Source organism: Ranitomeya imitator, chromosome 1 (genome assembly GCF_032444005.1).
Source record: "Ranitomeya imitator isolate aRanImi1 chromosome 1, aRanImi1.pri, whole genome shotgun sequence".
Lineage (NCBI taxonomy): Eukaryota > Metazoa > Chordata > Amphibia > Anura > Dendrobatidae > Ranitomeya > Ranitomeya imitator.
Genome location: NC_091282.1, coordinates 491,932,222 through 491,959,415, shown reverse-complemented (window position 1 = coordinate 491,959,415; position 27,194 = coordinate 491,932,222). Strand labels below are relative to the sequence as shown.

Below are 27,194 nucleotides of genomic sequence, written 5' to 3'. Positions count from 1 at the left end.
TATCAGTCCGTCATTGTTAGTTTGTTTACTGTATGTGATGTTTGTAACTTGTATGTAACCCCTTCTCATGTACAGCACCATGGAATCAATGGTGCTATATAAATAAATAATAATAATAATATGTAGTGATGAATATATGTTTTTATGTGCAATATAATCATTATAATTTGTTATAACTAACCACAGTTAGTTACTATGCCCGGGCAATGCCAGGCTCTTCAGCTAAAAAAAAAATAATAATAGTGTGTATGCTCTTCATATTCAGATACATCATGTTGTTACATGATTTTTGTCTATTAATGTTTGCATTTTCTTGTGTTTCTTCATGCTCTCCTACGGAAGCTGAGCTTCAGTCATGTTAGATTCTTACTATTTACAGGAGCTTGATGAAGAAGAGGTATTAAATATTTTTCATGCATGCATTTTATATTTTTGTATACTTTTTAGCAATAGTATATGTTAGATTTTAATAGCACCAATTTTATAAAGCATGTTAGTAAACAATGAGTCATAATTGTTTGAGCACTTTTCATGGTTATTGCAATCAAATTCATTTTATTCTAGAAAGCCATGCATGAATTTCATAAGGATTGGAAGCTTTCAGGCATACAAAGAATTTTCTACAATAGTCTAGTTAAAGAGCTGGGAAGTTATGGATCTGAGGATGGAAAATTTACCTGGCCAACCAGTGTGGCAATAACTGTAGATGATGATCTTGTTATAAAAGACAGTGGCAATCAAAAAATTCAGATCTTCTCCCCTGAAGGTCATCACAAGCAAACATTTACATATGGTTCTGAAACAATCAACTGCCTTGGAGATGTGGTGTGTACAGGAGAAGGTCTTCTACTGGTGTCTAATGGATATAAAGGTATTAAAGTGTTTTCTAAGGAAGGAGAAATGATCCATCTTTTGAAGTCCTCTAAAGCAGATTGGAAACATTCCTATGGACTGGCAATTCTAAACTCCACCAGTATTGCCGTGACAGACTGGACAGATGGGGGTAAAGTACACATTGTTGGGGTGGACTGGAGAATGAATGCTATTATGAAAACCAATGTTGTGGATGGTCTTCGAAGGCCAGAACATATTGCGGTTAGTAAGGTATGGCCTTTCATTAATGTTTTATAATTCAATTTTAATTTATATTTTAGAATAAGATAAAATGTACATAATCATATTCAAGATACAAATAAGAAAAAGTAGAAAGTTCATAAGTAATAAATCAACAGTAGATATAACCCTTGCCACAATTTTGCAGATTTCCTAGTATCCTCCTCAATGTGGACGTTAGTTATTATGATCAAAAGATATGACACTGTACAAAGTACAGTATGTTGCAAAAGTGCTGTTTACTTAAAAATGGTCTTATTTTTATTCAAGCAATTTTTATTAAAGATTTTTTTAAAACTATAACAAAAAGTAACAAAAAACAACTCCCCCAATCCTCCATCCAGACCTCCACTCTAGCAAATTTTCACTCTTAGGGCCCCTTTCCATTTGTAAGAAAAAAAACGGTCCGATTTACGGACCGAAAAAACGGATGTAATGTATGCGATTGTCATGCGAGTGTCATGCGATTTTTTTATCACAACATCCGTATGACATCCGTATTGCTGTCCGATTTTAACGCACGGTGTCCTTTGAAAAGTCGGTAATTCAGCGCAGTGTACAGTAAAATCACACTGACAGGTTAGATTAGAGTAGATATATACACATAGCATAGGTATATATACATATATATGTCAGGGAGACATCTATATATATATATATTTATATTTAATGCAGCGCTAGATAGCTTAAAAGCTGGTAATTCAATTGCCGGCTTTTCCTATCTCCTTCACAAATCCGACATGAAATGAGACATGGTTTACATACAGTAAACCATCTCATATTCCACACTACTAATGTTAGTTGTGTGTATGTGCAAAATTTGGGCGCTCTAGCTATTAAGTTTAAGGGTTAAATCGCGGAAAAAATTGGCGTGGGCTCCCGCGCAATTTTTTCCGCCAGAGTGGTAAAGCCAGTGACTGAGAGCAGATATTAATAGCCTGGAGAGGGTCCATGGTTATTGCCCCCCCCCCCGGCTAAAAACATCTGCCCCCAGCCACCCCAGAAAAGGCACATCTGGAAGATGCGCCTATTCTGGCACTTGGCCACTCTCTTCCCATTCCCGTGTAGCGGTGGGATATGGGGTAATGAAGGGTTAATGTCACCTTGCTATTGTAAGGTGACATTAAGCCAGGTTAATAATGGAGAGGCGTCAATTATGACACCTATCCATTATTAATCCAATTGTATGAAATGGTTAGAAAAACACACACACGCACATTATTACTAAAGTATTTTAATTAAATAAATACACAGGTTGTTGTAATATTTTATTATCCTGGACCCTCGTTCTGTAAAAAAGGTAAAATAAAAAAACAACAATATCCCATACCTTCCGATGATCAGTTTCATCCCACGCTGTAAATCCATCTGAAGGGGTTAACTAATTTTACAAGCAGAAGCTCTGCTAATGCAGCTATTCTCCTGTCTGTAAAACCCCATGGAATAAATGGAATGTAGGTCAATGACCTGTAGTTACCTTCAGTCGCGGTGATGTGCCCTCTGCTGGATGTCCTCATATGAACTCGAGCCTGGGAACTTTACAGAATATTTTCCCACGCTCGAGTTCATATGAGGACATCCAGCTGGTATTGAAAGTGGAGCGATGATAAGCTCTCTCCGGTGGCCAGGAATCTGAAAGAAAAATAAAATTAAGAACAATTCTATTTATGGTAGGGTTTTGATAAACACATAAAGGAAAATGTAAATAATACATGGCAGAACAATTATAATTATGACAGGCATTTGTTTAGAATTATTACGTACCTTAGTGTGACCAGGAGACGTTCCTGTGCAGGAATCGCTCTACGGGGATGTGTGTCCTGTCTCCGTATGGCTCCTTGGACACGACCAAGTAAATCCTGAAAAGTCCCTTGAGACATCCTGGTATATTCCGGGAATTTGTCCGAGTTGGCATTAAGCTCGCCATATAGCGTGTGGTAGGATCCACGGCTCTCCCGGAGTTCAATAATGGGGTGTCTCCAAAAACGCCCACGCCGTGTTCTCTTTCTTTCTCAATTTCTTTGTTGCTCTCAAGCAAACGCACAGGCAAGAAACAACTTGATCGTTAAATTCCGGTTGAAATAAAAGCTCTAAATGCGAAGATCCATCATGACACAGGATATAGTAGCAAAATCTGATGATTTCAGCAGTACAAGGGTCTATATAAAGATATCCCATAATACACGCCCACTGTAGAACCATTGACGGTGTCTGTTTATCGAGATTTTTCTCCTGTTAAATTATCCACCATGCACACAGAAAATGCAAACGCATGCAAAACTCATGAAAAAGCATGTAAATGTTGCGGTTTTTTTTAACACATGCATTACCTTATGTGTCTAAAAAATGCTGCGTTTGCATGCGGTTTATCGCGCGTTTCAGGTTGCGGCATAAACGCTGCGGATTCTACTGCAAGTGTGAAACTAGCCTAACAGAGACTTGGGCAGTAATGGGGACACTGAGATGGACCCTGGAAGGGTAAGTAAAGAAGAGTTTTTGCTTTTTTTTTTACAACAAATTTTACGTATGAGGTATAGTTTTCTAGAAGAGGACAACCCCTTTAGAGCAGTCTTTAAAAGGAAAACAAATAGTCTTTTTACTTTTAAAAGGAGCATTATGTTTACTACTTTTATACCTTACCTATTATTTGCTATTTAAAATACTGGTGCCTTTATACATGGCAGATGGGCATTTGGGCCACCTCAAATACTAGGTCCTCCTATAGTAACGTTCCTGTCTATTCCAAACCCTCCCGATAGCTTTTGGGTTTAAATTGCTCACTTTACACTAGGATAAAATCCTTGAGGAGTAGGGTTTCCAAAATGGGAGGTTGCTACTTTTTAGGCATATCAGAGGCTCCCCACACGTGACATGGCGTCCACTCTCGACTCCAGCCAAAATAAAAAAGTTTGGGTCTAAAGTAAATTTCTGTTTGAAAAAAGTTAAATGTTCATTTTTTCCTTCCACATTGCTTCAGTTTTTGTAAAGCAACTGAAAGGTTAATAAGCTTCTTGAATGTAGTTTTGAATACCTTGAGGAGTGCAGTTTTAGGAATGCTGTCACTTTTGGGTTTTTTTCTGTCATATAGACCCCTCAAAGTCACTTCAAACGTGATGTGGTCTCAAAAAATGGTTTTGTAAAGTTTGTTGGAAAAATGAGAAATCACCGGTCAACTTTTAACCGTTCTAACTTCGTAACAAAAAAAAATGTTTCAAAAATTGTGCTGATGTAAAGTAGACATGTGGGAAATGCCACTTATTAAGTATTTTTTGTGATATAACTCGCTGATTTAAGAGCTGCAGCAGTTTCAGCAGGTATCGGGGTTCTTGGTCTCGACTCATGTCCAGGCTCAGTAGGAACCCAAAATATCTCTCCCTGACAGGTTCTCAGGAGGGAGAGATACATTTTTGGTCTTCAAGGAAGCCGGAAAGTTATATTTCAGGCTTTGCCCTCGGTGATCAGGGAGTAAGGAACAGCGTGTGGGAATTATAGTCTTCCTTCTCAATGGTGATCCCCAATCCTGGGCATTCTCCCTGCTGACCGATTCACCATCTTTGCGGTCGGTGGATGAGTTTTTCATGGCATTGGTGTATGGGGATCCTGATGTCGTCTCCCTGGCTGAGTCCTGACTCCGTAAGATCAAGCAGGGGGGCCGGCCGGCTGAAGAGTACTGCTCAGAATTTCGGAGATGAGCCACTGACACTCAGTGGACTGACCCTGCTCTTAGGAGCCATTTTTGTCAGGGTCTGTCAGCTAGGATTCAGGATACTCTGGTGCAGTATACTACTCCTGGGTCGTTGGAGGCCACCATGGCCCTTGTTATCTGGGTGAATAGATGCCTCAGGAACAGACATACACAAAATCTACCCCCTGCTGTTCTTTCTAGGGATTTGAACACATTGGTGCAGATGCACAAACCCAAGCAGATGGGCAAAGCCTCCTCTCAAACTAGGTTGCCTGTGGTTCACTGTGGGACAGGGGCATGATTTTTCTGTGGTCTGACTGATCATTTCAAAGTTTGTACTGGCCGTGTGGAGGGAGGCGAACAGGGTGTGTATATTTCCTCCACCTTTATGTCTCAGTTTACCATTATGACAGACATCATGCTGCTCAGCTTCTCTGTGCCATCCTTGCCACAGATTGGACTGCATGTACAACGTGACAAGTTTCCATTTAAAAATATGAAAAAGAAAATAAAAAATAATAATAATGTTTCAGCACGTAATTTTTGCTGGTTTAGGATTATTCTAGGGCTAAACGGGTGCATGGCTTATAAATGTCTGGCGACTGGGAGCTCAAATATGGAAAGCATGTACATTCTCTTTAAAGGGAACCTGTCACCTGAATTTGGCGGGACTGGTTTTGGGTCATATGGGCGGAGTTTTTGGGTGTTTGATTCACCCTTTCCTTACCTGCTGGCTGCATGCTGGCTGCAATATTGGATTGAAGTTCATTCTCTGTCCTCCGTAGTACACACCTGCGCAAAGTAATCTTACCTTGCACAGGCGTGTACTATGGAGGACAGAGAATGAACTTCAATCCAATATTTCGGCCAGCATGCAGCCAGCAGGTAAGGAAAGGGTGAATCAAACACCCGAAAACTCCGCCCATATGACCCAAAACTGGTCCCGCCAAATTCAGGTGACAGGTTCTCTTTAAATGAGATGAATAATACATTTATGTATTGAACTAGCTATTGAACCCGTTCTACGCCCGGGTGGCGAGCATTTATATTGGTATATGGTCTCCATCCTGGTATGTGCTGCTCCATCATGCGTCCCCATCCTGTCATGTGTTGCGCCCATCCTGCGTCCCCATCCTGTCATGTGCTGCACCCATCCTGCGTCCCCATCCTGTCATGTGCTGCTCCATCCTGCGTCCCCATCCTGTCATGTGCTGCACCCATCCTGCGTCCCCATCCAGTCATGTGCTGCACCCATCCTGCGTCCCCATCCTGTCATGTGCTGCACCCATCCTGCATCCCCATCCTGTCATGTGCTGCTCCATCCTGCGTCCCCAACCTGTCATGTGCTGCACCCATCCTGCGTCCCCATCCTGTCATGTGCTGCACCCATCCTGCGTCCCCATCCTGTCATGTGCTGCACCCATCCTGCGCCCCCATCCTGTCATGTGCTGCACCCATCCTGCGTCCCCATCCTGTCATGTGCTGCACCCATCCTGCGTCCCCATCCTGTCATGTGCTGCACCCATCCTGCGTCCCCATCCTGCGTCCCCATCCTGTCATGTGCTGCACCCATCCTGCGTCCCCATCCTGGTATGTGCTGCACCCATCCTGCGTCCCCATCCTGCATTCCCATCCTGTCATGTGCTGCACCCATCCTGCGTCCCCATCCTGGTATGTGCTGCACCCATCCTGCGTCCCCATCCTGTCATGTGCTGCACCCATCCTGGGTCCCCATGCTGTCATGTGCTGCACCCATCCTGCGTCCCCATCCTGGTATGTGTGCACCCATCCTGCGTCCCCATCCTGGTATGTGCTGCACCCATCCTGCGTCCCCATCCTGGTATGTGCTGCAACCATCCTGCGTCCCCATCCTGTCATGTGCTGCACCCATCCTGTGTCCCCATCCTGTCATGTGCTGCGTCCCCATCCTGGTATGTGCTGCACCCATCCTGCGTCCCCATCCTGGTATGTGCTGCACCCATCCTGCATCCCCATCCTGTCATGTGCTGCAACCATCCTGCGTCCCCATCCTGGTATGTGCTGCACCCATCCAGCGTCCCCATCCTGCGTCCCCATCCTGGTATGTGCTGCAACCATCCTGCGTCCCCATCCTGCGTCCCCATCCTGGTATGTGCTGCAACCATCCTGCGTCCCCATCCTGGTATGTGCTGCAACCATCCTGCGTCCCCATCCTGTCATGTGCTGCACCCATCCTGCGTCCCCATCCTGTCCTGTGCTGCGTCCCCATCCTGGTATGTGCTGCACCCATCCTGCGTCCCCATCCTGGTATGTGCTGCACCCATCCTGCATCCCCATCCTGTCATGTGCTGCACCCATCCTGCGTCCCCATCCTGTCATGTGCTGCGTCCCCATCCTGGTATGTGCTGCACCCATCCTGCGTCCCCATCCTGGTATGTGCTGCACCCATCCTGCGTCCCCATCCTGCGTCCCCATCTTGGTATGTGCTGCAACCATCCTGCTTCCCCATCCTGGTATGTGCTGCAACCATCCTGCGTCCCCATCTTGGTATGTGCTGCAACCATCCTGCGTCCCCATCCTGGTATGTGCTGCAACCATCCTGCGTCCCCATCCTGGTATGTGCTGCAGCCATCCAGCGTCCCCATCCTGCGTCCCCATCCTGGTATGTGCTGCAACCATCCTGTGTCCCCATCCTGGTATGTGCTGCAACCATCCTGCGTCCCCATCCTGGTATGTGCTGCAACCATCCTGCGTCCCCATCCTGCGTCCCCATCCTGGTATGTGCTGCAACCATCCTGCGTCCCCATCCTGCGTCCCCATCCTGTCATGTGCTGCACCCATCCTGCGTCCCCATCCTGTCATGTGCTGCACCCATCCGGGGGCCTGAGCAGGCGGGGACACCGGCGCGCTGTGGGGGTCAGGTGCCGGTATCGCCGCCAGCTCAGGCCCCTCAGCACTTACTATATTCACCTGTCTGTCCCGTTCCACCGCTGGGCGCCGCCATCTTCCCGGTCTCCTGGCTGTGGCTGTGACTGTTCAGTCAGAGGGCGGCGCCGGCGCGCATTAAGCGCGTCATCGCGCCCTCTGAACTGAAGGTCACAGGCCGAAGACCGGGAAGATGGCGGCGCTCAGCGGTGGAACGCAGGACAGGTGAATATGGCCGATAGTCACCCTCCTGGCGGTCCCTGCTTCTCTGTTGGAGATCGCGGTGTGCGTTCAGTGTGAACGCATACCGCTATCTCCCGGGAGCGTCACTCTGTGAGGCCCAGACTGCGCCGGCGCTTGCGCCTGCGCAGTCTATAAAGGCTTCGGACAGAGTGATGCTCCCAGCGTTATATTATAGATTGTTGCACAATATTTGGTTAGTTGTGATGGGAAGTGGTAATTCTACTAGTCATGCAGACTAAAGCAATTGACCTATCCTTGTGTGACCAAAGAATCTTTTAGGCGTTGTCAAACTGAAAGATTAAAAAGGTTTGCAGTTTTCTGTTGTTTTTACCAGCCCCTACTTGATAAAGTGAAAACTTGTTACAACCTGTCTTGTATACCATCTGCTTTGTGTAGCATTTCTACCTTGGCAAACAACTTTGTTTAATTACTTGTAAAGGAATAGCTCATACTTGGGATGGGCAGCAAAATGCCTGTTGGTATTTTGCTCACAAAATGTGACATAATAAAGAAAAGTTCTAAAATTGGAAATACAATCATTAAAAGTTAATATCATAGTCCTTACTTCACAAAGTAGCAGCTATCGGGAGGGTTTGGAATAGACAGGAACGTTACTATAGGAGGACCTAGTATTTGAGGTGGCCCAAATGCCCATCTGCCATGTATAAAGGCACCAGTATTTTAAATAGCAAATAATAGGTAAGGTATAAAAGTAGTAAACATAATGTTCCTTTTAAAAGTAAAAAGACTATATGTTTTCCTTTTAAAGACTGCTCTAAAGGGGTTGTCCTCTTCTAGAAAACTATACCTCATACGTACAATTTGTTGTAAAAAAAAAGAGCAAAAACTCTTCTTTACTTACCCTTACAGGGTCCATCTCAGTGTCCCCATTACTGCCCAAGTCTCTGTTAGGCTAGTTTCACACTTGCAGTAGAATCCGCAGCGTTTATGCCGCACGATAAACCGCATGCGTTAAAAAAAATGCAACGTTTACATGCTTTTACATGAGTTTTGCATGCGTTTGCATTTTCTGTGTGCATGGTGGATAATTTAACAGGAGAAAAATCTCGATAAACAGACACCGCCAATGGTTCTACAGTGGTCGTGTATTATGGGATATCTTTATATAGACCCTTGTACTGCTGAAATCAACAGCTTTTGCTACTATATCCTGTATCATAATGGAACTTCGCATGGAGAGCTTTTATTTCAACCGGCATTTAAGTATCAAGCTGTTTCTTACCTGTGCGTTTGCTTGAGAGCAACAAAGAAATCGAGAAAGAAAGAGAACATGGCGTGGGCGTTTTTGGAGACACCCCATTATTGAACTTCGGGAGAGCTGTGGATCCTACCACACGCTATATGGGAGCTTAATGCCAACTCGGACAAATTCCCGGAATATACCAGGATGTCTCAAGGGACTTTTCAGGATTTACTTGGTTGTGTCCAAGGAGCCATACGGAGACAGGACACACATCCCCGTAGAGAGATTCCTGCACAGGAACGTCTCCTGGTCACACTAAGGTACGTAATAATTCTAAACAAATGCCTGTCATAATTATAATTGTTCTGCCATGTATTATTTACATTTTCCTTTATGTGTTTATCAAAACCCTACCATAAATAGAATTGTTTTTTTTGTTTTTTTTTTTTCTTTCAGATTCCAGGCTACCGGAGAGAGCTTATCATCGCTCCACTTTCAATACCGGCTTGGAATTTCCACCTTGTCTGGAATAGTTGCGGCTTTGTGGAACGTTCTCCAGGATGAATTTATCCCCCTACCCACCGCGGACATGTGGATGGAAATTGCCGACAAATTCTGGGGAGTGTGCAATTTCCCCAACTGTTTGGGAGCGGTGGATGGAAAGCACATACGGATTACCAAACCTGCCAGATCAGTACTTTAACTACAAGAAATATTTTTCTGTAGTGCTAATGGCAATAGCAGATGCGGACTGTCGCTTTATTGCCGTGAACATTGGAGCTTATGGCCGCGGCAATGACTCCCAGACTTTCAAGAACTCGGATATGGGCCGACGTTTGGATGGCAAAAATTTTAATTTTCCCCTGCCACGACCTCTCCCCAACACTGAAGGCCCACCAATGCCATTTGTTATGGTTGGGTATGAGGCCTTTCAGATGTATGAAAACCTACTGAAGCCATACTAAAAGGATTTATAACTACAGACTGACCAAGACCCGAAGAACAGTTGAGTACCTTTGGGATTCTTGTATCAAAATGGCGCATTCTTGGGACAGCCATGAATCTAAAAATGGAGACAGTCGATGAGGTTGTCAAAGCCTGTGTGGTTCTGCAGAAATACATAATGGCTTAGGAGTGACCCAACATTGAACTGGATGAACCAGTTGCAAACCCATTGCCAGATTACCAGCATCACACTCTGCAGTCAACTGTTGAAGTTGCCCACATGCGGGACCAATTTGCTGCCTATTTTGTTTCTGACATCGGATGTGTGGCATGGCAAGTTAATATTGTGTAAAATGTGCTGCTGCGTTTGGGTCTGTACCAGTTATGTATTAAATGTTACTAATATTTTTTGTTAATAAACAATGTGTTTTGATACCTGTACTGAGTCTCCTATGTCTTTCCTCTAAAAACCACTTATGTTGTTAGTGGTAAGGTAGTTGACATTACATCCTGAATCTCTTCTGCAGTATCTATTGGACGCAGACTCAAGAGACGATGGAGGTATAATACAAAGCAGATCTATACTCAAGAGTTCATGTGTGAGAAATAATGACTTCATGATGCACAAAGCCAAGCCTCATGAATTGATTATTTCTGACACCTGTTCAGGTGAGTATAGATATGCCTTGTATAACCTCCATTGTTTCTTCAGTTTGTGTGAAATAGATTACGTAGACTGAAGAGAAAATGGAGGTTATACAAGGCAGTTCTCTACTCACCAGGTCAGGTGTCAAATAATGAGTTCAAGACGCAGAAATTTGTGCATCATGAACTCACTATTTATGACACATAACCAGTTGAGTATAGATCTGCTTTGTATTACCGCTATTGTCTCTTCAGTCTGCGTCACATAGATAAACCCCTTCCCGACCTTTGACGCAGCGTATGCGTCATGAAAACCTGTGCCATTCCGACCTGTGATGCAGCATATGCGTCATGGTCGGATCGCGCTCTTGCAGGTCGGGTGAAAGGGTTAACTATAATTTCACCCAACCTGCAGGGACAGGGGGAGTGGTACTTGAGCCCAGGGGGGTAGCTTCGCCCCCCGTGGCTATGATCGCTCTGATTGGCTGTTAAAAGTGATGTTTCACTTTCAATCAGAGCGATAGTAATATTTCACCAATGAAAATTGGTGAAATATTACAATCCAGTCATGGCCGATGCTGCAATAGCATCAGCCATGGCTGGAGACCGCGATCTGCCCCCGCCACCACCACCGATGTCCTCCCCTCCATCCTACATCCTGTCATCTGCTGTCCTCCGCTCCCCTCCGTCCTCCTGTCCGCTCCCCCCGCAGTCCGATCTCCCCCCGCTGTCCAATCCCACCCCCGCATACTTACCGAGCTCCGGTGTCCCTCCCGGTGTCCATCCATCTTCTCCATGGGTGCCGCCATCTTCCAAAATGGCGGGCGCATTTGCAGTGCGCCCGCGGAATCTGCCGGCTGGCAGATTCGTTACAGGTACATTTTGATCACTGTGATAGAACCTATCAAAATAAAAAAAATAATAAATAACCCCCCCTTTATCACCCCCATAGGTAGGGACAATAATAAAATAAAGAATTTTTTTTCCCACTAGGGCTAGGGTTAGGGTTAGGGCTAGAATTAGGGTTAGAACTAGGGTTAGGGTTAGAATTAGGCTATGTGCACACGGTGCGGATTTGGCTGCGGATCCACAGCGGATTGGCCACTTCGGATTTGTAGCAGTTTTCCATCAGGTTTACAGTACCATGTAAACCTATGGAAAACCAAATCCGCTGTGCACATGGTGCGGAAAATACCGCGCAGAAATGCTGTGTTGTATTTTCCACAGCATGTCAATTGTTTGTGTGGATTCTGTACAACAAACACTGGAAATCCGCGGTAAATCCGCAGGTAAAACGCAGTGCCTTTTACCTGCGGATTTTTAAAAAATGGTGCGGAAAAATCTCATACGAAACCGCAACGTGGGCACATAGCCTTAGGGTTAGGGTTGGAATTAGAGTTAGGGTTGGAATTAGGGCCAGGGTTGGAAATAGGGTTAAGATTAGGCTGTGGTTAGGGTTATGGTTATGGTTAGGGGTGTTTTGGGGTTAGGGTTGTGGTTAGGGTTGGGATTAGGGTTGGGATTAGGGTTACGGGTGTGTTGGGGTTTGGGTTGTGATTAGGGTTATGGCTAGAGTTGGGATTAGGGTTAGGGGTGTGCTGGGGTTAGTGTTGGATTTAGAATTGAGGGGTTTCCACTGTTTGGGCACATCAGGGGTTTCCAAATTCAACATGGCGCCACCATTGATTCTAGCCAATCTTGCATTCAAAAAGTCAAATGGTGCTCCCTCCCTTCCGAGCCCCGACGTGCGCCCAAACAGTGGTTTACTCCCACATATGGAGTACCGGCATACTCAGGACAAACTGGGCAACAATTATTGGGGTACAATTTCTCCTGTTACCCTTGTGAAAATAAAAAATTGCTTGCTAAAACATAATTTTTGATGAAAGAAAAATGATTTTTTATTTTCAGGGCTCTGTGTTGTAAACTTCTGTGAAGCACTTGGGGGTTCAAAGTGCTCACCACATATCTAGATAAGTTCCATGGGAGGTCTAGTTTCCAAAATTGGGTCACATGTGGCGGAGCCCCAATGTTTAGGCACACAGGGGCTCTCCAAACGCGACATGGTGTCCGCTAACGATTGGAGCTAATTTTTCAATCAAAAAGTCAAATGGCGCTCCTTTCCTTCCGAGCCCTGCCGTGTGCCCAAAGAGTGGTTTACCCCCACATGTGAGATATCAGTGTACTCAGGAGAAATTGCCCAATAAATTCTAGGATCCATTTTATCCTGTTGCCCACGTGGAAATGAACAAATTGAGGCTAAAAGAAATTTTTTGTGAAAAAAAGTACTTTTTCATTTTTACGGATCAATTTGTGAAGCACTTGGAGGTTCAAAGTGCTCACTATGCATCTAGGTAAGTTCCTTGGGGGGTCTAGTTTCCAAAATGGGGTCACATGTGGGGGTTCTTCAATGTTTAGGCACACAGGGGCTCAGGGCCGAACTGGCCATCAGGCACTTCTGGCAAATGTCAGAAGAGCTGGTGCCAGTCGTGGGCCGCTCGATCCGCCTCCCCCCGCCGCCGCCGGCTCACCCCCTTGCCATCGCATTCAACTATACCGGCGTCTATGATGCCGCTACAGTTGAATGCAATGATGGAGGAGAGAGCGCTCCCTCTCCCATCATTCCCAGCTCTGCCTCTGACACTGTGGGTGCACGATGACGTCATATCATCGCGCACCTGCTGTGTCCCGGGCAGACTGCAGCCGCTGAGACAGGAGCAGGAAGCAACGTGGGGCACGAGGAAAGGTGAGGAGAGTGTTGTTTTTTTTTTTTGCTGGACTGTGGGGACATTCTCGGGTTGAGGAGGAGAGATGTGGGCTGTGCTGGATATACCACTGTGCGGGCTGTGCTGGCTATACCACTGTGCAGGTTGTGCTGGATATACCACTGTGCGGGCTGTGCTGGATATACCACTGTGGGGGCTGTGCTGTATATACCACTGTGCGGGCTGTGCTGGATATACCACTTTGCGGGCTGTGCTGGCTATACCACTGTGCGAGCTGTGCTGGATATACCACTGTGCGGGCTGTGCTGGATATACCACTGTGCGGGCTGTGCTGGATATACCACTGTGCGGTCTGTGCTGGATATACCACTGTGCGGGCAGTGCTGGATATACCACTGTGCGGGCTGTGCTGGATATACCACTGTGCGGGCTGTGCTGGATATACCACTGTGCGGGCTGTGCTGGATATACTACTGTGCGGGCTGTGCTGTATATGCTACTGTGTGGGCTGTGCTGTATATACTACTGTGTGGGCTGTGCTGTATATACTACTGTTTGGGCTGTGCTGTATATACTACTGTGTGGGCTGTGCTGTATACTGCTGTGTTGGCTGTGTTATCTACTATGCGGGCTGTACTATATACTATGCGGGCTTTGCTATATACTATGGGGAGTATATTATCTTCTATGGGGAGGCCATGTTATGTACTATGTGGCTGTGGTATATACTGTTGTGCGGGTAAATTATATTCTATGGGGGAGGTTGGGTTATATACTATATTATGGGTAGGTGGGCTGTATTATATTCTATGGAGTTACATTATACTCTGTGGGGTGACTGCATTATACTCTGTGGGGTGGCTGCATTATACTGTGGAGTGGCTGCATTATACTCTGTGGTTGCCGCATTATATTCTGTAGCGTGGTGGCTACATTATACTATATGTGGGCTGCATTATACTGTATCGAGGACTATGGGGAATATGTTATACTATATGAAGAACTATGGGGTGCATTATACTATGGGAAGTGAATTGTACTACATGGATGACTATGGCGGTGCATTATACTACAGTCATGGCCAAAAGTATTCATACCCCTGCAATTCTGTCAGATAATACTCAGTTTCTTCCTGAAAATGATTGCAATCACAAATTCTTTGGTATTATTATCTTCATTTAATTTGTCTTAAATGAAAAAACACAGAAGAGAATGAAGCAAAAAGCAAAACATTGATCATTTCACACAAAACTCCAAAAATGGGCCAGACAAAAGTATTGGCACCCTCCGCCTAATACTTGGTTGCACAACCTTTAGCCAAAATAACTGCGACCAACCACATCCGGTAACCATCAATGAGTTTCTTACAATGCTCTGCTGGAATATTAGACCATTCTTCTTTGGCAAACTGTGTTATGATACGGTGGTCTAGGAGCAACATGGAACGAGCTCTGAAGGAAGTGGTAACTGTACTGACCGCAGTCCCTAAGCTCAACACAACACTAGAAGTAGCCGTGGAATGCTCCTAACTCTCCCTAGGCATCTCGTCACAGTCTAAGAGCTAACTACCCCTAAAGATAGAAGCAGGAAAGCTATCTTGCCTCAGAGAAAATCCCCCACATGCTGAAAAAACAATGGAATCAGATCTGAGGAGGAAGGCAACTTAGGCAAAGGTACCAGATGGACCATTTTAGAGAACCGGTCACAAACAACCCAGATAACAGACATCTTCTGGGAAACAGGAAGATCCGAAATAAAATCCATGGAAATATGCGTCCAGGGCCTCTCAGGGACCGGCAAAGGCAAAAGCAAGCCACTAGCGCGGGAACAGCAAGGCTTGGCCTGGGCGCAAGTCCCAAAGGACTGCACAAAAGCACGCACATCGCGCGACAAGGAAGGCCACCAAAAGGACCTAGCAACCAAATCTCTGGTACCAAAAATCCCAGGATGCCCAGCCAACACTGAACAATGAACCTCAGAAATTACCTTACTTGTCCATCTATCAGGAACAAACAGCTTCCCCACTGGACAGCGGTCAGGCCTATCAGCCTGAAATTCCTGAAGCACCCGCCGCAAATCAGGGGAGATAGCAGAAAGAATCACCCCCTCCTTAAGAATGCCAACCGGCTCAAGGACTCCAGGAGAATCAGGCGAAAAACTCCTAGAGAGAGCATCAGCCTTAACATTCTTAGATCCCGGAAGACACGAGACCACAAAATCAAAACGGGAGAAAAACAGGGACCATCGAGCCTGTCTAGGATTCAGCCGCTTGGCCGACTCGAGGTAAATCAGATTCTTATGATCGGTCAGGACCACAACACGGTGTTTAGCTCCCTCAAGCCAATGTCGCCACTCCTCAAACGCCCACTTCATAGCCAACAACTCCCGATTGCCGACATCATAATTGCGTTCCGCAGGCGAAAACTTTCTGGAAAAAAAAGCACACGGTTTCATCAAAGAACCATCAGACTCCCTCTGAGACAAAACGGCCCCTGCCCCAATCTCAGAAGTGTCGACCTCAACCTGAAAAGGAAGAGAAACATCTGGTTGACGCAACACAGGGGCAGAAGTAAATTGGCGTTTAAGTTCCTGAAAGGCCTCAACAGCCTCAGAGGACCAATTCGTCACATCAGCGCTTTTCTTCGTCAAATCAGTAAGGGGCTTAACCACACTGGAAAAGTTGGCAATGAAACGGCGATAGAAATTAGCAAAACCCAAAAATTTTTGAAGACCCTTCACAGATGTGGGTTGGATCCAGTCATGAATAGCTTGGACCTTAACAGGATCCATTTCTATAGACGAGGGAGAAAAAATAAAACCCAAAAAAGAGACCTTCTGAACTCCGAATAGGCACTTACACCCCTTCACAAATAAAGCATTATCACGAAGGATCTGGAACACCATCCTGACCTGCTTCACATGAGACTCCCAATCATCGGAAAAAATCAAAATATCATCCAAATATACGACCATGAATTTATCAAGATAATTGCGGAAAATATCATGCATGAAAGACTGGAACACAGATGGAGCATTAGAAAGCCCAAATGGCATCACAAGGTATTCAAAATGGCCTTCGGGCGTATTAAATGCAGTTTTCCATTCATCACCCTGTTTAATACGAACAAGATTATATGCCCCTCAGAGGTCAATCTTAGTAAACCAACTAGCCCCCTTAATCTGAGCAAACAAATCAGTAAGCAAAGGCAAGGGGTATTGGAATTTGACCGTGATCTTATTAAGAAGACGATAATCAATACAGGGTCTCAAGGAGCCATCCTTCTTAGCAACAAAAAAGAAACCCGCTCCCAATGGTGACGAAGACGGCCGAATATGCCCCTTCTCCAAAGATTCCTTAACATAGCTCCGCATGGCAGCATGCTCTGGCACAGACAGATTGAAAAGTCGGCCCTTAGGGAACTTACAACCAGGAATCAAGTTAATAGCACAATCACAGTCCCTGTACGGAGGAAGGGAACTGGACTTGGGCTTATCAAATACATCCTGGAAATCCGACAAAAACTCAGGGACCTCAGAAGAGGGGGAAGAGGAAATTGACATCAAAGGAACGTCACTATGTACTCCTCGACAACCCCAACTAGTCACCGACATAGTTTTCCAATCCAGCACCGGATTATGTTCCTGTAACCATGGAAATCCCAGTACAACAACATCATGCAGGTTATGCAACACCAGAAAACGGCAATCTTCCTGATGCGCAGGAGCCATGTACATAGTCATCTGTGTCCAGTACTGAGGTTTATCCTTGGCCAAGGGTGTAGCATCAATGCCCCTCAAAGGAATAGGGCTCTGCAAAGGCTGCAAGGAAAAACCACAGCGCCTGGCGAATTCTAAGTCCTTTAAGTTCAGGGCAGCGCCTGAATCCACAAATGCCATGACAGAAATGGACGACAATGAGCATATAACAGATAAGAGAAATTTAGGCTGTATAGTACTAATGGTAACAGACCTAGCGACTCTCTTAGTACGCTTAGGGCAATCAGAGATAACATGAGCCGAATCACCACAGTAAAAACACAGCCTATTCTGACGTCTGAATTCCTGCCGTTCTATTCTAGTCAAAATCCTATCACATTGCATAGGTTCAGGACTATTCTCAGAGGATACTGCCATATGGTGCACAGCTTTGCGCTCGCGCAGACGCCGATCAATCTGAATGGCTAGAGACATAGATTCGCTCAAACCGGCAGGCGTAGGAAAGCCCACTGTAACATCTTTAAGGGTTTCAGAAAGACCTTTTCTGAAAATAGCAGCCAGAGCCTCTTCATTCCATTTAGTGAGCACAGACCATTTTCTAAATTTCTGGCAGTATAACTCTGCCGCTTCCTGACCTTGACACAAGGCCAACAGGGTTTTTTCTGCATGATCCACAGAATTAGGTTCGTCATACAATAATCCGAGCGCTTGAAAAAATGCATCTACATACAATAATGCCGGATCCCCTGTTTCAAGAGAAAAAGCTTGGTCTTGAGGGTCACCACGCAGCAAGGATATGATGATTTTTACATGCTGAATGGGATCACCAGAAGAACGGGGTTTCAAAGCAAAAAACAATTTGCAGTTATTTTTAAAGTTCAAAAACTTAGATCTGTCCCCAAAAAACAAATCAGGAGTAGGAATTCTGGGCTCTAAAGCCGGAGTCTGGACAACATAGTCCTGGATACTCTGTACTCTTGCAGCAAGTTGATCCACACGAGAAAACAAACCCTGAACATCCATGCCAAAGCATATATCGTGAACCACCCAGATATCAAGAGGAAAAGAAGAAAAAAAAAAAAGACAAACTAGAGCACAGAAAAAAAATGGTTCAGAACTTTCTTTTCCTTCTTTTGAGATGCATTTAATTCATTTTTGGCCACTTGTACTGTTATGATACGGTGGTCTAGGAGCAACATGGAACGAGCTCTGAAGGAAGTGGTAACTGTACTGGCCGCAGTCCCTAAGCTCAACACAACACTAGAAGTAGCCGTGGAATGCTCCTAACTCTCCCTAGGCATCTCGTCACAGCCTAAGAGCTAACTACCCCTAAAGATAGAAGCAGGAAAGCTATCTTGCCTCAGAGAAAATCCCCAAAGGATAGATTAGCCCCCCACAAATACTGACTGTGAGTGGAGAGGGAAAAGACATACACAGAATGAAACCAGGATGAGCACAGGAGGCCAGTCTAACTAAATAGATAGGACAGGATGGAATACTGTGCGGTCAGTATAAAACACTACAAAAATCCACGGAGAGTTTACAAAAAATCTCCACACCTGACTAAAGGTGTGGAGGGCAAATCTGCCTCCCAGAGCTTCCAGCAAGACAGAAATAATTCACACTGATAAGCTGGACAAACATAGAAAGCACAGAATGGATAAGTCCACAATCTATGGACAGAAAAGGGCATGCAAAAACTTAGCTTAGCTGAACTGGTCAGGATAACAGGGAACTCCAAAGAGATGTGAATCCAACCAGGAACCATTTACAAGTGGCACTGGCTGAAGATAGAGCCAGACTTAAATAGCAGAGCAGAAGAGACGATAAGTGGAGGCAGCTGAAGACAGCTAACTCCAAGGAGCAGCAATACCACCAGAAACCACAAGAGGGAGCCCAAGAGCAGAACCCACAAAAGTGCCACTTACAACCACCGGAGGGAGCCCAAGAGCGGAATTCACAACAAAACTGCTCCAGGTCCCTGATATTTGAAGGGTGCCTTCTCCAAACTGCCATTTTTAGATCTCTCCACAGGTGTTCTATGGGATTCAGGTCTGGACTCATTGCTGGCCAACTTAGAAGTCACCAGTGCTTTCTCTCAAACCATTTTCTAGTGCTTTTTGAAGTGTGTTTTGGGTCATTGTCCTGCTGGAAGACCCATCTAAGGGAGACCCAGCTTTCTCACACTGGGCCCTACATTATGCTGCTAAATTTGTTGGTAGTCTTCAGACTTCATAATGCCATGCACACGGTCAAGCAGTCCAGTGTCAGAAGCAGCAAAGCAATCCCAAAACATCAGGGAACCTCCGCCATGTTTGACTGTAGGGACCGTGTCCTTTTCTTTGAATGCCTCTTTTTTTCTCCTGTAAAGTCTATGTTGATGCCTTTGCCCAAAAAGCTCTACTTTTGTCTCATCTGACCAGAGAACATTCTTCCAAAACGTTTTAGGCTTTTTCAGGTAAGTTTTGGCAAACTCCAGCATGGCTTTTTTATGTCTCGGGGTAAGAAGTGGGATTTTCCTGGGTCTCCTACCATACAGTCCCTTTTCATTCAGACGCCGACGGATAGTACGGGTTGACACTGCTGTACCCTCGTACTGCAGGGCAGCTTGAACTTGTTTGGATGTTAGTCTAGGTTCTTTATCCAACATCCACCAATCTTGCGCTGAAATCTAGTCAATTTTTCTTTTCCGTCCACATCTAGGGAGGTTAGCCCACAGTGCCATGGGCTTTACACTTCTTGATGACACTGCGCACGGTAGACACAGGAACATTTAGGTCTTTGGAGATGGACTTGTAGCCTTGAGATTGCTCATGCTTCCTCACAATTTGGTTTCTCAAGTCCTCAGACAGTTCTTTGGTCTTCTTTCTTTTCTCCATGCTCAATGTCATACACACAAGGACACAGAACAGAGGATGAGTCAATTTTAATCCGTGTCAACTGGCTGCAAGTGTGATTTAGTTATTGCCAACACCTGTTAGGTGCCACATGTAAGTTACAGGTGCTGTTAATTACACAAATTAGGGAAGCATCACATGATTTTTCAAACAGTGCCAATACTTTTGTCCACCCCCTTTTTTATATTTGGTGTGGAATTATATCTAATTTGGCTTTTGGACAACTCTTTTTGTGTTTTTTCATTTAAGACAAATTAAATGAAGATAATAATACCAAAGAATTTGTGTTTGCAATCATTTTCAGGAAGAAACTGAGTATTATCTGACAGAATTGCAGGGGTGTTAATACTTTTGGCCATGACTGTATATGGAGTGTATTATGCTATATGGAGGACTATGAGGAGTGTATTATACTATGTGGAGGACTGAGCAGTGTATTTTAATATATGGAGGACTATAGGGAGTGTATTATACTATATGGAGGACTGTGGGGTGTATTTTACTAAACAAGTAAAATACTGCATATTCAGATTGTTTTTGCCGGAACAAAAATCATTGTTCTCAGCAGCACATTGCTGCTGTAAACTGTATGTAGATGTGCTGCTGATAACATGATACTGTATGGGATCGGTTAGTGATCTGTTAGTGATCGTTCTGTCCCATCATTCTTTCTCAGACGGTGGAAAGAGGCCGGGAAACAAGTGTTGAACAACTTCAGTATTGTCGATCAAACTCATTTAGCGGCCTGAACTCAGCGCTTGTAAATACAACGGAAATGCTTTTGTGTGATGTGCAATATGTTAGCATTTTGGGCCCCATTTTAAACTTTGCCTAGGGCCCCACTTTGCCTAAAACCGGCCCTGCCTACAAGTGTAAAAAGATATTTTACAGTCACCATGTGACAAGTGGGCCTGTGTAACTTCAAATGCCAGGGCTTAATTTTAATCCCAGTCCAGCCCTGCAGGGGCTCTCCAAACGTGACATGGTGTCCGCTAACGATTGGAGCTAATTTTTCATTCAAAAGTCAAATGGCGTTCCTTCCCTTGCGAGCCTTGCCATGTGCACAAACAGTAGTTTGTGACCACATATGAGGTATCGGTGTACTCAAGAGAAATTTCCCAACACATTTTAGGATCCATTTTATCCTGTTGCCCAAGTGAAAATGAAAAAATTGAGGCTAAAAGAATTTTTTTGTGAAAAAAATTACTTTTTCATTTTTATGGATCAATTTGTGAAGCACCTGGGGGTTCAAAGTGCTCACTATGCATCTAAATAAGCTCCTTGGGGGTCTAGTTTCCAAAATGGGGTCACTTGTGGGGGAGCTCCAATGTTTAGGCACATAGGGGCTCTCCAAACGCGACATGGTGTCCGCTAAAGATTGGAGCCAATTTTTCATTGAAAAAGTCAAATGGTGCTCCTTCACTTCCGAACCCTATCGTGCGCCCAAACATTGGTTCCCCCCCCCCCATATGGGGTATTGGCGTACTCAGGGCAAATTGTACAATAACTTTTGGCATCCAGCTTCTCTTTTTACCCTTGGGAAAATAAAAAAATTGTTGCTAAAACATCATTTTTGTGACTAAAAAGTTAAATGTTCATTTTTTCCTACCATGTTGCTTCTGCTGCTGTGAAGCACCTGAAGGGTTAATAAACGTCTTGAATGTGGTTTTGAGTATTTTGAGGGGTGCAGTTTTTAGAATGGTGTAACTTTTGGGCATTTTCAGCCATTTAGACCCCTCAAACTGACTTCAAATGTGAGGTGGTCCCTAAAAAAAATGGTTTTGTAAATTTCGTAAAACTGAGAAATTGCTGGTCAAATTTTACCCCTTATAACTTCCTAGCAAAAAAAAATTTGGTTTCCAAAATTGTGCTGATGTAAAGTAGACATGTGTATTTTGTGTCACATAACTCTCTCGTTTAACAGATTGAAAATGCAAAATTCAAGCAGACTGAAGAGATTATGGAGAAAATACAAGTAATAGTTTTTGACAACTCATAGCTCCATACCAAACACACAAAGCTGCAGTGTTCTACTTAACTCCTAGAGCTATGAGGTGGCAAAAAAACAAAGTGTATGGCACAGTGTGTTTATTCGGCGCATGGTGTACACAAATAACTAATCAGTATTGGGGGCAAAAAACATTTACATTTATTAAAAAAAATTAGCTGCGCCGACTTGGGGTAGAGTGACGGAACTGGGGGGTGTGTAGCTGTGAGGCCTGGCTGGCTGAAGACGACGCAAGGGTTGCAGGAGAAGAGGCAATTAAACTAGTGGGATCAGGGAGTTGAGGGATGGAGCTAGAGGCATGGGAAGGCAGAGACACTGTTAGGGCGAGACAAACCTGACATCACAGACACATTGGAAGGTGAGGGGGGAGGGATAGTGATAGTCCGCATCTTTTTCTTTTTCCCTTCGTAGGATCGGTGCTGCGGTCTGGGGAGCCTCAGTGGGCTCATTTCTTGATGGCCGACCTGTCATTGTCCGTGTGCTGCTGCTGCATGGTGTTGGTGGTGGTGAAGGCCATGCCAGGGTCTGGCTGCTGCTGCTGCTGCATATTGGTGGTGGTGAAGGCCATGCCAGGGTCCGGGTGCTGCTGCTGCATCCTGGTGGTGGTGAAAGCCATGGCAGGGTCTGGCTGCTGCTACTGCGGCTGCAGCTGGGACCTGGTGATGGTGGCTGACCTGTCCTGATCTGGCTGCTGCTGCTGCATGGTGGTGGCAGTGGAGGATGTCCAAGCAGGAGCAGCAGTTGGCATGCTGGTGGCGGTGGGCTGTCCAACAGCATTCGGCATGGTGGTGGCGCTCTAGTGGTGTCCGGCAGTGCTTGGAATGGTGGTGGCCGTGGAGTGGTATGCAGCAGAGCTCGGCATTGAGGTCAAGCGTGACAGTGTTGGCACAGGTGGAAATGCCACCACTGGCTGCTGAAAATTCTGAGTCTGCTATATAGCCTGCACGTAAGCAGCATTGCAGGCCTGCATGACACTAAACTGGAGATCAGGAGTAAGGTGTTCCGACATTCGCTTTTCTATTTGATAAACCCATTACTTGCCAAATTAGCAATTTAATTTTTTTTTTAAATGACAGATTTTTAATGATTTTGCGTCCTAAAGAATCATAAACATAATTTGCCAAATTTTTACAATTATGGATTTTTCAGAAAAGGGCGTCCCAATATTCAATTAAAAATTACAATGACATGATTTCCTGTTTTGAAAACATTCATTTTACAAACACAACACAAAAAATTGGACCTAAATATAAAAATGATAAAACCTTAGTTGCTAGAAGCAAAAAATTAGGTGTCCCAAAAAAGGACATTGGTAGATAAAGGGTTAAAAAAAATCATGTGCTGGCCTCTGGAGGTCGGCTTTCACTTGTTCAAGGCTTCTGGTGACATCCTGGATAAGTGTATTCATATGGTTTAAGCCACTATCCAGTCTGTCTCCCATCGCATTGAGTCCATCATGAAAGATCGAGCTCAAGTACAAAAACTCGGGCATGAGTGACCTGTCCGAGGCCCTCTGCCGCTGCTGGGAAGAGCCCAAAAAAAAGAGGCTGGTCTCCAGTCTGTGTTGCAGGCCCACTTGCTGCTGCGCTGCTGGATGGCTGGGACGGGTCCGTGGCTGTTGGATGAAGGACCGCTCCAGAACCAGGGTCAAGAGTGCTGCTCCAGCTGCTGTGAACAAAAAAAAACATTAGTACAAAACATTTATAATAGTAAAAGCGCCAACTCCTGTGGAATTGAAAAATACAGATTAGGCAATACAACACAAGCCAATGCAAGACAAAAATACTTATGTCCTCTGAGCAAGGACCGGTCTCAAAAATGCCTGCATGCGGTGATGCTTATATTTTCTGATCCCTGCTCCAGAACCACTGGGAACCCGGCTATCTTGACGAAGGTCCTTGTTGAAGTGATCCTTCATCGAACGCCAATGTGTTTTGACTTTGAGCACTGTTTAAAAAAAAAAATGGTTAGACAATGCACTTTTGGACGGGATCACACAACTGTGTGTGATGAGAGAAACTCTCAGGAGTTTCTCTCATCACACACAGTTATTTGAATCTGGCCAAGGTCACTGATGCATCACATCGCATTGCAATACTTACGAAATGCCTTGCGGACCCGAGCTGGGGCATTGTCCCTGCCATCCCACATCGCTTGGGCCACCTCATTCCATAGTCGCCGGATCGTCATGTTGTCCGAGTGCTGCGGAACCCAGGTGTCCCACAACGGCACTCGCTCATGGACCAGGGAGATGAGGATGTCATTGTCAATGAGGTCCTCATCCCGTTCTGGAACCTAGAATATATGTAAATACATTAATGTTGGAGACAATAACATAAGGAAAAGAAAGAAAACAGAGACAGAAAACAGGCATGAATATTCAAAGTCAAGAAAAAAAGGTAAAGAAAGAGCAAAGTAAAGAAATGAACAGTCAAGAATAGTAAAGTCAGGATACAATAAACAGAGTACAATCAGTCAGGTATACTTACACGCCGCCTTGCCACATGACTGTGTCCATGTTGCTTCTGCTCGGCCTCTGCCGCAGTTGAAGAACTGTTCTGAAAAAGAGAAAAAAGCAAAATTTGTCACGTGTAGATGTGACAGAGAATACTTACCAATCTGAAGAAGTGAGTACTCACTTCACTGTCATTTCCACCTTGTTCAGTCCCAAGACTGTTATGGACCTGGTGGTTAGGAGCACCCGGCACGACCTGATAGTTAAACTCGCACAGGACAAGCTCTGGGATGTGGGAGCTCTGCTGACCGCAAGCCCTAATCCTATCACAACAACTAGAAATAGCCGTGGAGCGTTCCTGACACTCCCTAGACGCCTCTTCACAGCCTAAGAGCTAGCTAGCCCTAGAGATAGAAAATATAACCTACCTTGCCTCAGAGAAATTCCCCAAAGGAAAAGGCAGCCCCCCACATATATTGACTGTGAGTAAAGATGAAAGTCACAAACGCAGAAATGAAACAGGTTTCAGCAAAGGGAGGCCAGACTTACTAAACAGACAGAGGATAGGAAAGGTATCTTTGCGGTCAGCACAAAAACTACAAAAGACCACGCAGAGTGTGCAAAAAGACCTCCGCACCGACTCACGGTGCGGAGGTGCCACTCTGCATCCCAGAGCTTCCAGCTAGCAAGACAAAATCATGATAACCAGCTGGACAAGGAAACAATGAACAAATAATAACTATCAGGAACTTAGCTTCTGCTGGAGAAGACAGGTCACCAGAAAGATCCAAGAGCGAACTGAACCAATGCAGGAACATTGACAGCTGGCATGGAGTAACGATCTGAGTGGAGTTAAATAGAGCAGCCAACCAAAGGATAAACCACGTCACCTGTGTAAGGAACCTCAGAAGCAGCAGCTTCACTCACAGCCACCAGAGGGAGTCCATGGACAGAACTCGCCGAAAAACCATTCACGACCACAGGAGGGAGTTCGACAACAGAATTCACAACACAAGACACTCCTCAGAAGAAGATGATGACATTCTGATGCATGCAGCAAGAAAAAGAAGACAGAAATTATTAGGACATATAGATAGAAAAAAGAAAATACAGACATTGGCTTTGATACTCACATTGTCCAAAGTGTAAATTCCTCCCAGCTTCGTCCAGTCTGCAGAGTTGTGGACTGCAAATGCCCACTCCCTCGTTTTATCAGTTTGTATGTGGGAGGTGGCAAATCAGTGTCTAGATAGGTTTACTTGTGGTAAAACACCTGCGTTCACAAACACAAACAAACGCATGTGTTCTCATAGACTGAAATGCGTTTTTTCGCCGCATACCTTCTGCTAACAACCGCATACATTTCTAGGCGGCAAATTCACGGCTCTGAAATTACAACATGTAACATTTACTGCGCCAAGCCGCAGACAACGAAACAACGCATGCGTTGTCAAACGCAGCAAAACGCATCCAATCGCAGGCACCTGCATCCCTAATGTTAAAGATAGTAATACACGATGCATGTGGAAAAATGGGGCATACACGCCGTGGACACAACCGCAAATGTGAAACCAGCCTTACTTGCAGTACTGTCAAATTGAAGTTGCTACAGCCAGTCAGCGAGCTCAGCAGCTCTGTGTAGTTTGTGACGTGTACATGAGCAGATCCACTGAGCTCATGGATTCACTGCAGCAATATCATTGTGACATCACTGCTGCTGCAATATAACAAGGACCAAGGCAACCCAGAAGGGTACGTAATGCACAGTTTGTTTGTTTTTACAACAAACTCTACGAATGAGGCACTCGAGTGCTCCCCCCATGCAATGTCTATCTACAGGCCTCGACAACAGTGTCCGCAAAACTCCAAGATAAACCCCTCCTTCTCCAATGAAGAGGTGGCAAGCCGCAGCCATTCTATGCCCAGGAACAGTAAATTCAAGCCATGTGAATCCCCCTAATAGTTATCCATATAGTAACATGCTGTCATATTTTTTTCTCCCATAGGATGAAGACTTGCTGGTGACAGAAGGCCAATTATTTGGACAACATGCAGGTTGTTGTCTCAAGATTATAGACAATGAACGTACAATTAAAAAGACAATTGGACCCACTTATGGCAGCCATTTCAATTTTTTAAACCCATCTGGAGTTTGTGTGGATGCAAATGGCAATTTTCTTGTAGCAGATAAAGGCAAGAACAATGTCACCATGTTTAATCCGGACTCATCTTTGGTTGCACTGGTTGTGACACAGGACCTTGAGGGTCCCTGTGGTATCACAGTAGCAAAGAATGGTCTTCTGGTTGTTACCGATTGTTACAATCACAGTGTGAAAATGTACAAATATAAACAGGGGATAGAGTTATAAAATTATGTAGATTATGAGATTGTAATGTTTGAACAATGGGTGAAAATAAAAAAAAAGAGAAAAATAATTCCCAAGAACAAAAAAAAGAAACAGTTCATCTACTGCAGTAGTGGTGCGGTATTACAGTGTGCGCTAGTTATTCTAATGCAGGTTCAGTGTCATGACTCAAAGCAGTGACCTCTGGCTGTGGGTTGGTTTCCCTCTGTTGGACCACAGTCTATGCTGTCTCTATCCAACTGCTGATAATGCTCTTGTCTTTGCTTTGTTTTGTTGCTTCTATGCA

General features: G+C 44.9%; 1 protein-coding gene across 1 annotated transcript; it reads left to right on the top strand.

Moving 5' to 3' along the window:
- Nucleotides 1-355: 355 nt before the first annotated feature.
- Nucleotides 356-26,978, top strand: LOC138674431 (E3 ubiquitin-protein ligase TRIM32-like). The gene is made up of 3 exons (XM_069762299.1): nucleotides 356-397; nucleotides 565-1,104; nucleotides 26,549-26,978. Exons 1-3 carry the CDS (start codon nucleotides 356-358, stop codon nucleotides 26,909-26,911), a joined length of 945 nt encoding a protein of 314 aa, XP_069618400.1. The 3' UTR covers nucleotides 26,912-26,978.
- The last annotated feature ends 216 nt before the right edge of the window (nucleotides 26,979-27,194 follow it).